The 20,119-nt window shown below is 47.2% G+C and overlaps 1 protein-coding gene across 4 annotated transcripts in view; it reads left to right on the top strand.

Moving 5' to 3' along the window:
- Positions 1 to 20,119, top strand: part of KCNQ2 (potassium voltage-gated channel subfamily Q member 2) — a 107,443-nt gene that overhangs the window by 70,858 nt on the left and 16,466 nt on the right. For 2 of the 4 annotated variants that reach the window (XM_077335842.1, XM_077335841.1), the window contains 5 exons: positions 2,548 to 2,616; positions 4,049 to 4,078; positions 5,932 to 6,155; positions 8,331 to 8,439; positions 9,517 to 9,648. In XM_077335842.1, the coding sequence (XP_077191957.1) occupies positions 2,548 to 2,616; positions 4,049 to 4,078; positions 5,932 to 6,155; positions 8,331 to 8,439; positions 9,517 to 9,648 (564 nt within the window). Of the gene's footprint in view, positions 1 to 2,547; positions 2,617 to 4,048; positions 4,079 to 5,931; positions 6,156 to 8,330; positions 8,440 to 9,516; positions 9,649 to 16,578; positions 16,681 to 20,119 lie in introns of all 4 variants that reach the window. The other 2 variants (XM_077335844.1, XM_077335843.1) reach the window with 2 other exon arrangements.

Raw genomic sequence — 20,119 nt, 5'->3', positions numbered from 1 at the left:
TCCGCCTCTTTTGTGACTGACTCCACCTCTCATGGCAGCCATTTTGTGGTTGCTCCCACTGACTTGTTTCAAAATTCCAAAGGTACCCACATGCTCAAAAATATTGGGGATACTCCCTGCCCCTGCTCTAACTAGCGTTTTATTAATCTATTTTTATTGATTTATAATTGTATTCCCCCTCCCCTTGGCAGCTCAGGGCGGATAACATCAATGTTAAAATACAAAAAACTGGAATATACCATAAATTAAACACCGAAATCCGAAATATAATTTAAATTTAGGATTTAAAAATAATTTAAAAGCCACCTCCTCTCCCAGAATTTAAATATACTGAAGGGGGCTGATCAGTTCCTGGAGGTTTTCAGGTGGATTTTAGGCATGTAGGCCAGCATTTCTAGGCCTCAAACACAGGCCTGGCAGAACACTGCTGTCTTGGCACTGGTTCAAAGCTTATCTTGGAAGGAACATCAAGAGCTGACCAAGGCCATTAGCACTCTGTGAAGACAAAACGTGAGGAGATACGGCCCCAACGAAAAGCAGAGGTCTTGCCTAGGTGATTATTATTATTATTATTATATTTATATTTATACCCCGCCTCCCCCCGAAGGCTCGAGGCGGCTTACATAACCCCGTCCCCTAAAACCATAAAATGACAATAAAAACCAATAATTTACAGTAATTGTAACAGCGATGGCGTAATCTACTCATTTGCTCTCCGCATCCTCATCTACGGCGGGGGGTGACGCTCTCTACCGCCAGTTTGTGAGGGGGGGCTGATCTTCTTTCCGCCCGGCCTCAGTTATAAGCCTGGCGGAAGAGCTCCGTCTTACAGGCCCTGCGGAATGCTGGTAGTTCCCGCAGGGCCCTCAGCTCTTCCGGGAGCTCATTCCACCAGGTTGGGGCCAGGACCGAAAAGGCCCTGGCCCTAGTCGAGGCCAGGCGGGCTTCCTTGGGGCCGGGAACGACCAGTAGGTTAGCCCCAACAGAGCGTAAAGCCCTGCGGGGGATATAGGGCAAAAGGCGGTCCCTCATATATGCTGGGCCTAGACCACGGATGGCCTTGAAGGTCAAAACCAAAACCTTGAACCTGATCCGGAAGGCGACCGGTAATACATATTACTGGTTCATATTCATGGAAAAATGTGATAACTGTGATATTTTGTATTATTATTATTATTATTATTATTATTATTATTATTATTATTATTATTATTATTATTATTATTATTATTATTATTATTATTATTATTGTTGTTGTTGTTGTTGTTATTTAATTGTTACCCGCCACTCCCAAGCAGGCTCATGGCAGGTTACAGATGTCCAGTTAACCCTTCCCATTAAAACCCCATTAAAATGGACAGAAAAATACCAATACAATAGACCAACAACCCAACAAGATGGCAGAGAAACCCTCCCAGCCCCTACCCCTACCTCTAGTGAGAGGAGTAAGGAGAGACAAGGTAATCAAAGTCACAGCTTGACACCAGGGGATTGACTGGCAATCACTGAAGAAGACACCGAAAATGGGATAAGCTCACCCGGGACCCCGTTCTGGTTGCCCGTATCTGGAATTTATGGATACTGATAAGTTGAAAATTAGAACTATATTCATTTAATAAGGAAAAAAAGACTTTATTACATCCATGCCCTTTGGATTTTGATTTTGGACTTCTGATTGTTCACGTAAAATGGATAGGCTGCAGAAGTTTTGCTCATCTAGGGTTGTTAATGATTGCTTGCGAAATACAGGGAGGTTTCTAAGTGGAAAGAACCAAAGAGGTCCAGCGGTCTAAAAATTATTATCATAAAAAAAAATGAAATACACATTTGATTGCACATCGCTGAAGGTCAATTAAAAGCAATGCGTTCCCACCTCAGTAGAAAGTATATGCTACAAGGGACACAAAAGAAACCCAGATAACAAAACAACACAATCTGATGGGTCTTCTTCAGAGGTCAATTACAGATCCATCCACACATAAATATCCATTAAAAAAAACTTTTTTTTTTAACAATCAGGAAGGTTGAATAAAAAGTCTGTACTGTGCAGAGGTGCCAGTCAATATCCTGGGTCAATATTTTGATGGGCAGAATTCACAATCCCCAAGTAGATGCTTTTCTGTAAACCTTCCCTGGACTGAAGGGAAATCTCGGACGGTGGGTGGAGCCTGGGGAAGGACCTCCAGGGGTGTAATACCATGGAGTCTGCCCTCCAGAGCAACCATGTTCTCCAGGGGGATTGACCTCTCACTAGGAAACCAGTTATCCAGCCCTCCACCTGGGGGTTAACAACCCAATACTTAATGGCTCAACAGAGATACCACAAGCAAATCCAGAAACAATATCTTCTACTCCCCCCACATCTTTGTTTTGCTTTTGGGCTGCTTCTAGAAATAGTGTAAGCTCTAGAAAACCGTTCCTCTCTTTCTGCGGGCAGGCAGGATTTCAGGGGCCAGGAAACGGTCGCCGCTTTCCTCGCAAGGTGTCCGTTTCTGAATATGACTTTCTTTCCCTCTCATTTTCTTTTGTGCCTTCCCTCCAATTCAGGCTCATTCCTCCTTTGAACCAGCTGGAGCTCCTGAGGAACTTGAAGAGCAAATCCGGACTGACTTTCAGGTCAGTGGAATGGTCCGGAGGCCGAGAAGAGGGAAAAACCAGAACAAGGGCAAGCGGCAGAAGTGACAAAGGCCGGGAAGGGTCGCTTACAAATCTCCTGTGGGGTCTTGAACACGTGGGACTTTTAAATGCCTGTGGTGCTTTTCAATGCTGGGAGAACTCACAAAACTCTGAGGGTATTAGACTCATAGAATCCTAGAGTGGGAAGGGGCCATCCAGGTCATCTAGTCCCACCCCCTGCTCAGTGCAGGATCAGCCTCAAGCATCCAGGATAAGGATCTGTCCAGCCGCTGCTTGAAGACAGCCAATGAGGGGGAGCTCCCCACCTCCTTAGGCAGACCATTCCCCTGCTGAACTAGACTCCTAGAATCCTAGAGTGGGAAGGGGCCATCCAGGTCATCTAGTCCCACCCCCTGCTCAATGCAGGATCAGCCTGAAGCATCCAGGAGAAGGATCTGTCTAGCCGCTGCTTGAAGACGGCCAGTGAGGGGGAGCTCCCCACCTCCTTAGGCAGCCCATTCCACTGCTGAACTAGACTCCTAGAATCCTAGAGTGGGAAGGGGCCATGCAGGCCATCTAGTCCCACCCCCTGCTCAGTGCAGGATCAGCCTCAAGCATCCAGGAGAAGGATCTGTCCAGCCGCTGCTTGGAGACCGCCAGTGAGGGGGAGCTCCCCACCTCCTGAGGCAGCTAATTCCACTGCTGAACTACACTCCTAGAATCCTAGAGTGGGAAGGGGCCATGCAGGCCATCTAGTCCCACCTCCTGCTCAGTGCAGGATCAGCCTGAAGTATCCATGAAAAATAGCTGTCCAGCCTCTGCTTCTTTCTTCTTCTCCTTTAGCTGGCGATGGGTGGAGCAGGTTGTCCTCTGCTGTAGGTGCCACTGGATATTTGCCTTGTTTATAATACGCTCCCACTCTTCATGTTTGGTGGCAGGAGTTTTGGCCACGTGGATAGTCAATCGCTGGTTTCTAAGGTCTTACGATCTGTTTAAGCCATATTTTCTCTGGCGCCAGTCTCTGGATCTTCCATTCGGTTGATTGTTCTCTCTGGAGGAGAGGAGATTTTCTGACAGCCATTTTGTGGCTGTCCCTAAACTGACTATGTTGCAACTTCACAGGTGCCAACAGGAACACAAAATGTTGGAGACCCTTGCAGTAGTAGACAATCATGACCTTGATGGGTAGACCAATGGACTGATTCGATACAAGGCAGTTTCATGTGTCGCTGTTTTTACTGGGTGGTATGCTTTGGCATGGCTGGCTTTTTCTGAGGTTGGCCAATAGCTTCCTCTAAGGACTGATCTACCTGGCTGGATTTTGCAACAACAACAACAACAACAAGCCTTTAATAGCATATAAAAGTACAATATAAGGAGAAAGCATCCTCTCTTCCTTCTTGCTGAATGTTATTTCTGCTTCTGTTTACAGGAAAGAGCAACAGCCCGAGCCATCCCCAAGGTCTGTATATTTCCAGACTGTCCATTCTCACGCTGTCTTTCTTCCTTTCTATCTTCCTGTCTTCCTTACTGTCCTCTTGTCTCCCTCTCTCCTTCCTTCTCTAATCTTTCTCTTTCTTTCTTTCTTTCTTTCTTTCTTTCTTTCTTTCTTTCTTTCTTTCTTTCTTTCTTTCTTTCTTTCTTTCTTTCTTTCTTTCTCTCTCTCTCTCTCTCTCTCTCTCTCTCTCTCTCTCTTTCTCTCTCTCTCTCTCTCTCTCTCTCTCTCTCTCTCCCTCCTCTTTTTCTTCACTCTTTCCTTCTCCCTTTGTGTTTCCTTGTGTCATGTGCCTGTGTGATGCCCGTGGCAACAAGGGGTGGACAGCCATTCAAATAAAGCATTGTGAACCTTCGACACACTCATCCTGGACCGTGAGACCTCTGCCCACATGTCTTGTACCTTATCCATTAATGGCGGCCCTTCAATCCTCTTTTCCTCTTCTCTGGTGGCAAATAGATGTGTAGTGGTGTGGACCAGTAAAGGGATACAAAAAGCCAGGTCCTCCTCCTCCTCCTCCTCCTCCTCCTCCTGCCAGCTAATAGAGCCAGCTTGGTGTAGAGGTTAAGAGTGGCGACTTCTAATCTGGAGAGCTGGGTTTGATTCCCTGCTCCTTCACGTACTGCCAGCTGGGAGACCTTGGACTAGTCAGAGTCCTCTTAGTGTTGTTCTCACAGAGCAGTTCTCTCAGAGCCCCACCTCTTAGCCCCACCTCCTTCCCGGGGTGTCTGTTGTGGGGAGAGGAAGCGAAGGTGATTGTAAGCTACTTTGAGACTCCTTCGGGTAGTGAAAAGTGGGGTATAAAAACCAACTTTCCTTCTTCGTAGTATATAGATAATGAAAGACCATGGCTTAGTGGCAGAGCATCTGCTTTGAATGCAGAAGGTCCTGAGTTCAATCCCCAGTATCGGCTGTATGCAATCCTGGCATCTGGAAGAGGGGGAAACTAATTTTGGCCCCTTTGGGGGGAAGGGACATAGTTCAGAGGCAGTGCATTTTCTGGGCATGCAAAAGGTCTCAGATTCAATCTCTGGCATCTCCAGTTGAAATGATCAGGTGGTAGGTAGATGGGAGCCCCTGAAACATTCTTTGGGCTTCGAGAAACCCCAGAAGTGATGCAATTATTCAGAATATGGTTGGGAAGCAGAGCTGTGGACACACCCACCACCCAGGGCCCCTCCTCTTCCCCCCCATCCCCAGGCCCACCATTGGCCATTGTTTGGGGGGGGGGACAAGTCAGCATGGTTATATATGCTCATATCACCCGATAAGTCTAACAAATTAAAATATATATATATAAAATAAAAATTAACTCTCACCCATTCACGAAATCCTTCCAGGCCTATCAAGAAACCATAGGGTTTCACAAAACCCTGGTTGAATAAGCCTGGAACAAGCAATTGGGGACATTGCACGTCTAGGACCAAGATCCTAACTATTTGTGTTCCCTGTGTCCCTGCAGCTTCTCCTCCCTTTGCACTGTGCCACCATCTCCATTGGCCTTTCCGTTAATGGTCCTCCCTCCATGGTCACATGGTCATCCTTCATGATCCCCCCCCCCCCCGTGCTGAATGAACAGACCCCTCCCAAACCTCATCTTCCACCATGGCCATGGAGACCTTCCCCGAGTCACCTCTTCAAACCTACCTAGTTCCAAAAGCCACACCTTCCTGCTTCTAACGCTGCCCCTTCAAAAGGCGGCTGATCTTTGAATGGCCGAAGGGGATCCGCCCTTGGTGTTTTTTGGAGTGACTTCCCCTGCTTGTCTCCCTCCCCCTCCCCTATTTTTGTCTCTTGTTCCAATTTGTCTCGGCGTGCAGTCAAAAGGTCAGCTTGAAAGATCGTGTCTTCTCCAGCCCCCGGGGTGCCACCATGAAAGCTAAGGGTTCCCCGCAGGCCACGGTTGTCCGGAGGTCTCCCAGCGCGGACCAGAGTAACGAGGACAGCCCAAGCAAAGTGCCCAAGAGCTGGAGTTTTGGGGACCGAAGCCGAGCCCGGCAAGCTTTCCGCATCAAGGGAGCCGCCTCCCGTCAGAACTCAGAAGGTATTTTGTTTTGTTTCTTGGTTTCAGTGATTTGGTGGGAGCTCTTCTGCCGGGTAGAGCCTCTTGTGGCGCAGAGTAATAAGGCAGCAGACATGCAGTCTGAAAGCTCTGCCCATGAGGCTGGGAGTTCAATCCCAGCAGCGGGCTCAAGGTCGACTCAGCCTTCCATCCTTCCAAGGTCGGTAAAATGAGTACTCAGCTTGCTGCTGGGGGGTAAACGGTAATGACTGGGGAAGGCACTGGCAAACCACCCCGTATTGAGTCTGCCATGAAAACGCTAGAGGGCGTCACCCCAAGGGTCAGACATGACTCGGTGCTTGCACAGGGGATACCTTTACCTTTACCTTACTCTCGGCAAAAGAGCCTCTTGTGGCGCAGAGTGGTAAGGCAGCCGACATGCAGTCTGAAGCTCTGCCCATGAGGCTGGGAGTTTGATCCCAGCAGCCGGCTCAAGGTTGACTCAGCCTCCCATCCTTCTGAGGTCGGTAAAATGAGTACCCAGCTTGCTGGGGGGTAAACGGTAATGACTGGGGAAGGCACTGGCAAACTACCCTGTATTGAGTCTGCCAGGAAAACGCTGGAGGGCGTCACCCCAAGGGTCAGACATGACTCGGTGCTTGCACAGGGGATACCTTTACCTTCTGCCGGGTATTTGATTGAGGTCGACTGAACTGACAGCATCTCCTGGGGCCCCAGAAATCCCTCCCCGTGAACTGAATCCCAAAGACACCAACCTAGGGGGTCACAGTTAACTGGTTAATAGTTTCACTGTTAGTATTGGAATTGTTACGTTGACCTCTATTTCTTCATCATATGTTGATGTCAAAGTGACATGCAATCAGAACACTAACTGGTGGATGTAACATCACAGAAGGGTGCATTCATAGGTGAGATCTGACCTTTGTGCCAGGGCAGGGTAGGTATGCTAAGGGGGTTTAATTATAACTAGGGGCCAATTCCGTTGCATCCAGGAATACAACAGGCACTAGATTGGGGGTGGGGTGGAGGTAGTGGAAGAAGAGGTGCTAGATTGGGGGTGGAGGGTGGAAGAACTCTGTGGATGGCCTCTCCCTCCCCTCAGGACCTGGAAAGGCTGCAGGCAGCTGTTAGGGAACTCACTAGCAGGGGCAGCTCTCACAAGGCAGGGATCTGCAGCCTCCGAGCCTCGGAACGAAGTGGAAGGAGGAGGGGGTGGTCAGGGGTGGGGGACGGAAGGTGATTGGCTGGCTGCTGGACAGACAGGCAAGTCGGTTAGAGGAGGAGGCACTCAGGGGCGGGACAGCCGTCCTGAGTGGGTGTTAAGCGCTGAGTGGCACTTAAGCCATGAGACCAGCTCCTCCTCCTAGGCCTTAGCAGAAATATTAAGTGGAACAGATTTATAGTTCAGTTTGTATTCTGCCCGTCGCTGGGGGCTCAGGGTGGATTACGACAAAAAAGTTTGCTTTCAGATGGCTGCCTTACCACTCTGCGCCACAAGAGGCTCTTATGATAATAGTAAAAACTGATAAATAAGGGTTGACGTCCTAAAGATGGCTTAAAGAAAACAAGAGAGATCCTGTGGGATTAATAAGTAACAATTGAATGTTTGCTTGGTGTGGTGGTTAAAAGTGGCAGCTTCTAATCCAGCCATCCGGGTTTGATTCCCCACTCCTCGACATGCAGCCAGCCGGGTGACCTTGGGCTAGTCACAGCCCTGATAGTGCTGCTCTCACAAAGCAGTAGTATCAGGGCTCTCTCAGCCTCACCCACCTCACAGGGTGGCTGTTGCGGGGAGAGAGAAGTTGATTGTCAGCCCCTTGGAGACTTCTCCGGGCAGTGAAAAGTGAAGGAGGCAGAGATGAGTTGTAAACTGCAAAGGTAGAGATGCTTGTTCCATGGGAGAGGAAAGGGAAGGCGACTGTAAGCCGCTTTGAGCCTCCTTCGGGTAGGGGAAAGCGGCATATAAGAACCAACTCTTCTTCTTCTTCTTCTTCTTCTTCTTCTTCTTCTTCTTCTTCTCCTTCTTCTTCTCCTTCTCCTTCTCCTTCTCCTTCTCCTTCTCCTTCTCCTTCTCCTTCTCCTTCTCCTTCTTCTTCTTCTTCTTCTTCTTCTTCTTCTTCTTCTTCTTCTTCTTCATACCCCTTGCAGGCTGCACTAAGTGTCTTGCTCTCCTTTTCATTTGATCTTTCTTTGTAGAAGTCAGTCTCCCTGGAGAAGACATCCCCGATGACAACAAGAGCTGCAACTGTGAATTTGTGACGGAAGACCTGACGCCGGGCCTCAAAGTTGGCATCAGGGCGGTTTGGTACGAGAGGGATCGAACGGTGACCATTACTGTGAAGAGGAACACGCTAGGAAAACCCTTCCCTGCTGAGTGGGCTATGTCAGGCTCTGGGCTGTGGCTCAGTGGTAGAGAATCTGCTTGGCATGCAGAAGGTCCCAGGTTCAAAACCAACCACGGCCTGCTAAAAAAGATCAGAGAGGATGTGACAGGAAAGGCCTCTGCCTGAGGCCCTGGAGAGTCACTTCCAGTCAGAGTAGACATACAGGAACTCTGCTCTGGTTCGGCCTCCCTTGGAGTCCTGTGTCAGTTTTGGGCACCCCAATCGAAGAGGGATGTAGACAAACTGGAGCGTGTCCAGAGGAGGGCAACAAAGATGGCAAGGGGTTTGGAGACCAAGATGTATGAAGAAAGGTTGGGGGAGCTTGGTGTGTTTAGCCTGGAGAGGAGACGACTGAGAGGGGATCTGAGAACCATCTTCAAGTATTTAAAAGGCTGCCATATAGAGGATGGAGCACAATTGCCCTCTCTTGCCCCAGAGGGATGGACCAGAACCAATGGGATGAAATTAATTCAACAAAAATTCCGTCTAAACATCCGGATGGAGTTCCTGACAGTTAGAGCAGTTCCTCAGTGGAACAGGCTTCCTCGGGAGGTGGTGGGTTCTCCATCTTTGGAGATTTTTAAACAGAGGCTGGATAGCCATCTGATGGAGAGGCTGATTCTGCGAAGGTTCAAGGGGGTGGCAGATTACAGTGGATGAGCGATTGGGATGTAAGTGTCCTGCATAGTGCAGGGGGTTGGACTAGATGACCCAGGAGGTCCCTTCCAACTCTATTATTCTATGATTCTATCTCCAGCTGAGCAGGCCAGGTAACAGGTGATGTGAAAGTCCTCCACCTGAGACCCTGGAGAACCACTGTTAGTCTGAGTGGGCTTTATTGACCGTGACGGACCAAGGATCTGATTCAGCAGAAGGCAGCTTTATGCGTCCCTGTGTGTGCATAGGGTCAGCAGAGGAGAGATGGCTCACCGGGGAAATGCACACTTGTGCACAGGCTGAGATTTTTACCTGCCTCCCTTTCTCCCTTTCCGCTTCAGCATCATGAGGTTTCTGGTTTCCAAGCGGAAGTTCAAGGAGAGCCTGCGGCCTTACGATGTGATGGACGTCATTGAGCAGTACTCTGCAGGACATCTGGATATGCTCTCCCGGATCAAAAACCTACAGTCCAGGCAAGAGTTTCTCCTCTTTCTGCATGCAGCCTTCCGGCAATGGTTGTTTGTTTTGGCCACCACTTCCTCAGTTCTCCACCTGTTGTACCTCCGGTTAAAAGCCGCCAGGCATGGTGGGGAAGGGCTATTTCTGTGTGGGCTGCTGGTACGGAGTTCGTATTCTTGAGAGTGAGGTCTTTGGGGCTCAGTCTGCAGCAGGTATGACAACCAGTAGGTACACCTTTGAAATGCAGGCACAGGTTGTTCCAGGAAGTCCACTCCGTTGTCTCATGCCGAAGGAAAATTCAGCTCCCTTTGGCTGATATTATTCAAATAGCAAATGTTGCGTCCAGGGGCACCTTTAAGACGAACCAAGTTTTATTCAAGGTAGGAGCTTTCTTGTGCACGCACATTGTATCCGAGGAAGTGTGCATGCACACAAAAGCTCATATACCTTGAATAAAAGTTTGTGGGTCTTAAAGGTGCCCCTGGACGCAACATTTGTTCTGTAGCTTCAGACCAACATGGCTACCCCCTTGAATCTATTATTAGTCCCACAGACAATTTTCCCTTGATCCCTTCATCAGAAATAGAATTTGAGAATCTGTTCAGGTGCCAGTTTTCTCAAGGGTTCTTTCAGTGTCCTTTTCTGGCTATCTATTTATTAGGCTTTTATTAGGGATGTTTATACAAATTTTGAAAGAGGGAGGGGGGGAGTACAAGTAAAAAGGGGAAAAAAATAAAATAATAGAATAGAACAAAGAACAGACCGAAAAAACTTCATTACAATACTTTTTTGAGACTCCAGCCAGGTAAAGGTAAAGGTATCCCCTGTGCAAGCACCGAGTCATGTCTGACCCTTGGGGTGATGCCCTCTAGCGTTTTCATGGCAGACTCAATACGGGGTGGTTTGCCAGTGCCTTCCCCGGTCATTACCGTTTACCCCCCAGCAAGCTGGGTACTCATTTTACCGACCTCGGAAGGATGGAAGGCTGAGTCAACCTTGAGCTGGCTGCTGGGATCGAACTCCCAGCCTCATGGGCAAAGCTTTCAGACTGCATGTCTGCTGCCTTACCACTCTGCACCACAAGAGGCTCTTGCAACTCCAGCCACCCACATCATAAACTATAACCTATACATCAGATTTATCCATTTATTCCAACCTTAAGAAGACAGAAATTGGAATTAATTCTGCATGTGCTTTCTTTAATCTCTAAAACCACAAGTCACCCAGTCATTTTTTTTCTGTTTCCTACAAGAAGTCAATAAGTGGTTTCCAGCTAATCTTCAAGAAAGTTGTTGGCTTCTCTCAAATGAAATCAGTGATGGCCATTTCAGCCAATCCTAACCTCTTCAAATCTGGCTGCACATTTGTAACAACAACAGCATATCAGACCAGACGAAGCAGACTCTTTTGGACTTTCGGTTGCAAATAGATAAGCAGTTGGAACATAACATCTCTGAAACCATACTTGTGAGTAATAGGGCATGGCTCATTGACACTGCCGTTCCAAGACACAGTAGAATAGAAAAGAAAGAACAGGAGAAGATCACTAAATACCAAGATCAATTAATAGAGTAACAGCGCCACTGGGGGAAGATGGGGTCCATTGTGCCTGTTGTCATTGGAAATTTTGGAGCAGTCCTTCGAAGTCTTATGAAACAGCTGGACATTCTGATATCTGTTTGTACCTGTGCAAGTTTTTGCCCTGCAAGGTAGATTCTAATTTGTAAAGGAGAGGTGGCTTTAAAAATAATTTTAAAAGCCAAAATCAAATTTATAATTTTCATTAATGTTTAATTTATTAGAGCCTCTTTTGGCGCAGGGTGGGAAGGCAGCCAACATGCTGTCGGAAGCTCTGACCATGAGGCTGGGAGTTCGATCCCAGCAGCCGGCTCAGGGTTGACTCAGCCTTCCATCCTTCCGAGGTCGGTAAAATGAGTACCCAGCTTGCTAGGGGGTAAACGGTAATGACTGGGGAAGGCCCTGGCAAACCACCCCGTATTGAGTCTGCCATGAAAACGCTGGAGGGCGTCACCCCAAGGGTTAGACATGACTCGGTGCTTGCACAGGGGATACCTTTACCTTTACCTTTACCTTTACTTTATTATATATGGAATTTATTTGTATTTGATGATGGTTTTAAACTTGATGTGATCAGCCCCATCCATCCAGGGAAAGGTGTAATACAAAAATAGTAGTAGTATTGTTATTTCCATTCTATACAGACATTATTATTATTGTTATTTGTTTTGGGACCTGAGCAGAGGAACCCCAGCTCAGCTACAAAAGACAGTGTTACTTGGAACAAGAAGAATGTAGTTCCCAAAAACTTGGCTAGTTCTTGATCAGCAGAACACCATCTCCCTGTCAAATACCTGACTGTAACAATTATTATTATTATTATTATCAATAATAATAATAATAATAATAATAATAATAATAATACATCTTTATTTTTCAGTATCGCCCTTCCTATAAGACTCAGGGGGGTGCTATCTGGACATAAAATACAATAAACTTAAAAATCAAGTATTACATTAAAAACAATATGGAATAGAACCCAACTGCCTGTAAGTATTAAATACTAAATGCCAAATAGTCAATATCAAAGAGGGTCTCCATTTGGGGCAGATGTATTTCCCCTTGATGTTTTGATGGATTTCCTTGGAGGATTTTTACAAGGGAGGACAGCCAATCGACGTTGTGCATTTTATTATTCTCCTTAGCGTATTTTTTGTACACTGCCCTGATCTGGCTCACCGGGAGAGCGGTCTCAAAATCTAATAAACAAGCCAACAAACAAAGAAATGTTCTATTCCTGGCCTCCATAAGAGGCCTGGCGGAATAGCTCTGTCTTGTAGGCCCTGCAGACGTGATTAAGGACAGCCAGTAAAGAGCACTGGAAAGAAACACTGGAAAAGACTAAGATCTGACGAAGGCCTTGAATTCTGTATCTGGCGAAGGGATCAAAGGAAAAAAAATTGTCCTCTCTTTGGGTGGGGCTATGGCTCAGTGGAAAATCCTCTGCTTTGCATGCAGAAGGTCCCTGGTTCGATCCCCAACATGTTCAGTTGAAGGAGTCCAATAATAGGGGTGTGAAAGACCTCAGCCTGAGACCTCAGAGAGCTATTGTGAGGCTGGACAATAGTGACCTGAATAACGAAGGATAAGGCAGCTTCAGAGTCTAATGGCAAACGTATTCTTCTGCTTGGAAACCGATTTTAGCCATTTTAGCAAAGTGGACAGGAGATGTCCTGCGAAAGAGTTCCATGAATGCTTGATCGTCTCTGCAGTGGAGCGTGCTTCACGTCCCACCCAAATGTCCACTTGTGCAAGGTGATCCTCGGGCCTTTGCACAGGTGGAAGTCTCAGCAGAAGAGCAAGTGTTCACGGCAGTGAGTAGCGTTCATGGGAGCTCTTTCAGAAGAGTCAAGGCAAAGCTACCTTTGGTGGGGTTCAGCCACAGAGTTTCCTCTGCTAGACGAGTCTTGTTCAGCTGCAAGTGAAGGAGAAGAGCTGCAGTTCTGTACCCCGCTTTTTACTACCCAAAGGAGTCCTAAAGGGGCTTGCAATCACCTCCCCTTCCTCTCCCCACAACAGACACCCTGTGAGGGAGGTGAGAGAGCTCTGAGAGAACTGTGCCTAGCCCAAGGTCACCCAGAAGGCTGCATGTGGAGGAGTGGGGGATCAAATCCAGATCTTCAGATTAGAGATTGCCTCTCTTAACCGCCACATTACCTGTCCCTCATTTGCAGGGGGGGGGGCATAGCTTCCACAAGTCTGATAAACTGTTCATGGGTAGATTTTAGCAAAAAAGATTTCGGGGAAACAGATTGTTGTGCCAGACTTTTTTTTTGTTTTTGCTGCTAAATGTCAGAGTTATCCGTAAGGACAGGAGTGATTGACAAGACACTCCGTCTAGTAAATGGATTTTCTAGTCTGTGCTTGAACCAAACTTGATTAGCTCTGGCTAAGCCAAAGGAGGACAGAAGGTGAGGAGGCACCGTGTTTTTTTCCAGTGTCTTCCTCCGGAGCGGATTTGGCAGGGCTTTTGTTTTTCCCCTTCTGGGGTTATTTAAGGCCAACGGACTGGTGGCGATCCTGATCGCTTTGTCAGTAGGCAAAGGGAGAGATCATTGGATCCCGCCATTTTGAAAGATGATTCCTTCCAGCTGTACGGGAGGGTTGCCGACTCCGTGTTGGGATATTCATGGAGATTTGGGGGTGGAGCCTGGGGAGGGTGGCGTTTGGGGAGGATAGCAGAGTAGACTGTCAGAATTCACCTTCCGAATCAGCCATTTTCTCGAGGGAACTGATCTGCATATTCTGGAGGTCAGCTGTAATTCCGGGAGATCCTGGAGACTGGCAACCCTAACGTAGGGGGACAATGCTGCAATCTTTGCCTAAGAGGCCTCTCTTGTCCTGTTTTGGTGGGCCAACTACTCTCTGGCAAGGGCTTCTAAACCCTCGTGCTTCCTACGTCTGTCTCCACCAACTTGTTCGTCCATAAAGCTGAACCCGAATGGTTTCACCGAATGCTCGGCATGCCGGCCAAATACCAGCAACCCTTTAGCGAGTTGCTCCATGTAACAGACTCGAGTCAGCCGATTATCCATTTCCACCTGACTAAGCGGAGAGGAGGACTCTTTCCTGTTTCTCTGGCTAATGGTCGCAGATGCGAAAGATGAGCAAAACCCCCTTCCTCGCTTGCCAGGATGATTCGAGCGACCGACACAATTCCGTGTGAATTTCTGTTGGGGAAACGGGCCATCAATTTCCTTTGCCCAATGCAGCTGAGGCTGAACTTCAGCTGCGAATCCAACAACACTCAAAAGGAAATCTGTATTTAATAACCATTGTGTGTCATTAAATCACAGCTGACTCGTGGCAGCCCCACAAGGGATTTTTCAAGGGCAGAGATGGCTTGGCGGTTGCCTCCCTCTGCAAAGCAACCCCAGTCTTTCTCGGAGGTCTCCCATCGAAGTTCTGACCATGGCCACTTCCAAGCTCTGATGAGATCGATCTAGTCAGGGCTTGCGAATTAAAACCAATTCCTAAAATCAGAGTTTGCTGGTAGGACAATGGGGTGACCTAAGCCTCCTGCCAATTGTTCTACGGTTCATAATGGCAATTTGAAACCTGCTTTTACATCCATGGGGAAATTCCAGTCCGTAGGTATATTTCCAGGCAAAAGGGTCACGTTCGGAGGGGAAAAAAAAAACAGGTGATGGGAAATAGATTTATTGTACAAAGACCTTATCCATACCGTTCAAAATTATTTCTTATCACCTAGCAATTTTTTCCCTTTTTGTTTGGTGACGTATTGCTGGGGGCAGCCCACTTTTTTCCTTTCACTTTCAAAGGGCCATTTTGAGCTGGAAAAAATTTCTGGAGGGGAAGGTATTCGGCAACATCTCTTTGCTGGCCGTCCTGCTCCACTAGCTGTCCAGGCTGGTTGTAAAACAAAACTGTCAGCAAAAAGTCAACAAGAGGGTTGCAAGGTGTGTGGAACTAACACAACAAACCAGAAACCCCTGAGCAAAAATGCCCTGCATGGTAAATCCAACTGCACAAATAAAATATTTTTTAACGAAAATATTATATTCAATTTCCTAGAACAAGTACAGATTATGTTTGCAAAATTCTTATCCGTTTCTCGTTTCAAATGTTACACTGTTGTCCACATGCTCTGTAAACCCCTGTTTCGCTTGGCTCTTGCTTCTTTAGCGGACTCGTAGAAACGGGACCATGTCTAAGTGAGTGTCTCCAAAAAGTGACCTCTCAATTTACAAACATCCTAGAAGAATTCTCCACAGTTTCAAACAGTTTCAGTCCTTCCCAGCTCAAAGAAACATCTCTTCTCCCAGAAACTCTGGAATGACCCAGGTTAGAAAATCCAGCGAAATGAACCTTTGCGTGGACAACATTTGAAATGAGAAACTGATACCAATGTCGTAAGCTAAAACTGTGATTTCTGCTTTGAAGAAGAAGAAGAAGAAGAGTTGGTTCTTATATGCCGCTTTTCCCTACCCGAAGGAGACTCAAAGCGGCTTACAGTAGCCTTCCCTTTCCTCTCCCCACAACAGGCACCCTGTGGGGTGGGTGAGGCTGAGAGAACGCTGATATCACTGCTCAGTCAGAACAGTTTTATCAGAGCCGTGGCGAGCCCAAGGTCACCCAGCTGGCTGCATGTGGGGGAGTGCAGAATCGAACCTGGCATGCCAGATTAGAAGTCTGCACTCCTAACCACTACACCAAACTGGCTCTCCAGCGAATATTGCACAGCGAATATTGGTTTGTTAGATTATAAAACCCCGCACAGGAAGGAATCCCAGGACCTGCAACGGCATTCGATAAGACTCAACACGATGTTATCAATGCCTCGGATGTTTCCATGCCTTTACTCATTTCCACCAGCCATGTCCCTCGCTGCTTTTGTGAAACGTCCCATAGCATTCGTATCTCTAAAACATCTTGTTCCCCGCTCTCTTATCCCATCCCATCCACGGGTGTGTCTGCCTCCTTCCAAGCTTGTTTCCTCCCTCCCGCAACAATGGGAGAATGCATTCCATGTGTTGTCAAAGCAAGGAGCCTGTCTTTCCAATGGAATATCGTCAGAAACGTACCAGGTTTCTCTTAGCATGTGTTTGCTGTTCATTGGAGAAAAGCTGCCTCGTTTAGTGGAAGAGCTATTGTCCTGTTGCGGTTCGCAAACTTCGAAACACTTTCAATTGATCGATCCCAGCTGATCAAGTGCTATGATTTTATTGCCTTCTGTTCCGAGCGATATATAATGTCCAATTTCCCCCCCCCCTTCCCGGCCTTTTTTTTCTTTGTGTGTCTGTGTGTTCTTCTCCGCAGCCTCAGACCGAACGTTCTCTCGTTTCTGTGTGGCTTCATTATGCATTTTGTTGGTGTCTTTTTTTCTTCTCATTTATTTTCGCCAGGATAGATATGATTGTGGGGCCCCCGCCCCCATCAACTCCCCGGCATAAGAAGTATCCAATCAAAGGAGTTCCTCCTAAAGAATCACCCCAGTACTCGCCTAGGTTAGGATTTGCCGAAATGCCTCTTTGTTCGGGATCTTTCATTTGCTTTCCCTCCGCCAACCTCCTTTTCCATGCCACCTTAAATGACGGCATCTGTCACAGGCAGCTGGCTTGGCATCTCGCACTGAATGGCTTGCTGTTTCTGGATGCGCTTGATTTTTTTTTCCCCATTCGAGAGACGCCAAAGGTGGGCCTTTGCGGCGGTGCAAACGTGGAAATGGCAACAAAGGACCCTGTTCCGAATATTCGTTACCTTTTGGTGGGACTATTTGAGCCTCCCACATTAATAGCAACTTTTATGCATAGAAGGATTTTTTTAAAAAAATCATAGTGTTGCATTGCTGATTCAGCAGTGGAATAGGCTGCCTAAGGAGGTGGTGAGCTCCCCCTCACTGGCCGTCTTCAAGCAAAGGTTGGATACACACTTTTCTTGGATGCTTTAGGATGCTTTGGGCTGATCCTCCATTGAGCAGGCGGTTGGACTAGATGGCCTGTGTGGCCCCTTCCAACTCTATGATTCTATGATTCTAGGATGTCCAGAATATGGTTGGGAAGCAGAGCTGTAGACATGCCCACCTGGGCCCCTCCCCCTCTCCCCACCCCACCCCTTCTAGGCTCTTCATTGGCCATTTTGGGAAGGCAAGACGATAGGACTATATATGGTCATATCACCCAATACATATTTAATAAATTAAAAATATGTAAGTAATTCCCACCCATTCAGGAAACCCTTCCAGAGCTGTTGGGAGACCCTGGTTGAGACAGCCTGCTATACAGTTCCTAGGCACTGAAATAATTCTGTTTGTAGAAGACAAAAGAGGTTCAGCTACAGATGGGCCCACAGATCATGTACAGAAGTGGTTCTCAACCTTCCTAATGCCGTGACCCCCTTTGGGTCACGGCGGATCGATCGTTCGGAGACACTGCAGTGATTGGCCCCAGGCTTGCTCTGCTGCATCCCTATAGGGCCAGTGGAGTGTCAGGTCTGCATGCGGGGCTCGGTTGGGGAGTGTTGTGGTTGTTTGGTGGGGTCGACTCACGACCCCCAGGTTGAGAACTGCTGATGAACAGGATATTTTTTGGTGCTATTTTGGGATGGTAGGGATCCTGAGGATCACAACTAGGTCTCCCGAAAGCTTTTTAGAGATTCTTCAGTGAGAATACCGCTAACAGCAGACGTTTCCTATGACTCACTGTCCCATATGAAATAGAATTGCAGGAGTGTCTCAAATGGACTTCTGTCATATATTCTTTTGTCATACAGAGTAAGAGTCCAAGAACTCAGCAGGAACCAGAGGGGATCCTTAGGAATCAAGTCAACGTAGTGAAAGTTCCCTGAAGGTTGAAAATCCATGTTAGCTCCTGCTATGTGCTCACTATTCATTTCTAAAATCAAATCACACCTTACTAACTGCCTTGCATAGAACATAGCTGTAACGTACAGCGGCGAAATATGGTACTACTGCAAGGTAATAAAGGAATGGTTTTATTTATATACTAGGGACAAAGCCCAATGCATTCAGGAATACAATGGGTACTAGATTGGAGTGGGTGTGGTAGAAGAACTCTGCAAATGGCCTCTCCTTCCCCCCAGGACCTGGAAAGGCTGCAGATGGAGGCCTCCTGGGAAGGGTAGTCACCGGCAGGGGTTGCTCTCATGCAGCAGGGATCTGCAGCCTCCGAGCCTCGAAGGGAAGTGGGAGGGGATAGTCAAGGGTGGGGGACAGAAGGCGATTGGCTGGGTTCTGGACAGATAGGTAAGCCGGTTGGAGGAGGAGGCACTCAGGGGCGGGACAGCTGTCCTGAGTGGGTGTTAAGCACTGAGTGGCACTTAAGCCATGAGACAAGCTCCTCCTCCTTTGCCTTACCGGAAATATTAAGTGGAACAGATTTTATTTATTATTAGACTTGTTGACTCTCAGCGGGCTCATGCCGGTTTACAACAGAATGATAAAAACACAGTAAAATCACACGACAGCAGTAAAATCCCAACCGTCCCCTGACAGCCCCATATAGCCTGATTTCATGCCACAAGGTAGGTGTCAAATGGTTAGTTAGATAGACGTTCAAATATTTGAGAATTTGGGATTTAGAGGAAGGGCCGTATAGATCTTCCATGCCCTGGCCTTAACTGAACTCCTGGTGGAAGAGCTCCATCTTGCAGGATCCACAGAACTGGGATAGCTCTGGTAGGGTCTTCAGCTCTTCCATGAGCTCTTTTCACCTGGTGAGTGCCAGGACCGAAAAGGCCGTGACCCTGGTCGAGGCCAGGTGTACCTCACTGAAGTTGATGTCACTGAACTCTAGAGGAAGGGTCAAATCTTGCAAGAATGGATCATCTAAGTGTTGTTGTTGGTGGAGGACAGTGCCACCAAGTCACACCAGAGTTATGGGGACCTGATACATTTTTCAAGGCAAGAGGCAAACAGAGGTGGCTTGCTATTGCTGGCCTTTTTGTAGGAGTACTAGTCTTCCTTGGTGGTCTCCCATCCAAGTCCTAACTAGGGTGGACCCGGTTTCTCTTCCAAGAGCTGATGAAATCGGGCTAGCTTGGGCCATCCAGGTCAGGCTAAGTGTTGGAGGCCTCCAAAACTCTGCTTCCTTTCTGAAATCAGAAATGGGTGGAAATCAAGTTGATTATCCTAGACTGTAAACAGGGCAGTAGGCTGAATCCTGCATTGAGCAGGAGGTTAAACTAGATGGTTTGTCTGGCTCTTCCTACTCTATGATTCTATGATTTTATTCCATGGATGCTTGAGGCTGATCCTGCATTGAGCAGGAGGTTGGACTAGATGGCCCCAGTGGTCCCCTTCCAACTCTCTGATTCGTTGAATGTTATCCATATATCTTTCTTTGTCTCATGTTTACTCAAGTCACATACTGTGAAATTTGCTACCTGATGGGCACCACTTAGACTGAGTGAGATCCTAACTCATTTTCAGAGTTTAATGAGTTCAAGGGGATGGCAGGTTACAGTGGATGAGCAATAGGGTTGTGAGTGTCCTGCATAGTGCAGGGGGTTGGACTAGATGACCCAGGAGGTCCCTCCCAACTCTATGATTCTGTGATTCTATGAATATGTTTCTACGAGATGGAATTGTTTAGTAGATAACAAATTTCAGAGTCATAAAAAGATGTCTAATAATAACAATATGATTTTATTTAAAACCCACCCTTCCCTGAAGGCTCAGGGAGGGTATATAAGAACAATAGGCACAATAGTCATTCTAAGCATAATGTTAAAATGTACATGAATATATCATTTCATTATTTGTTTATTATTTCATTCCATTTGTAGGCCACTGCTCCTGGCCAGCCAGCTCACAGCAGTTAACACCAGAGTTTCAAATACAGAAATTCAGTAAAAACAAAACAAAATACAGTAAAACAATTAAAAAACACCCCACCCCCGTTTGGCAACGCCCCATAGAAGAGAAAT

Source organism: Paroedura picta, chromosome 4 (assembly GCF_049243985.1).
Source record: "Paroedura picta isolate Pp20150507F chromosome 4, Ppicta_v3.0, whole genome shotgun sequence".
NCBI classification, from domain to species: domain Eukaryota; kingdom Metazoa; phylum Chordata; class Lepidosauria; order Squamata; family Gekkonidae; genus Paroedura; species Paroedura picta.
The sequence above is the reverse complement of the archived record's forward strand: the minus strand, read 5'-3'. Positions and strand labels throughout refer to the sequence as shown.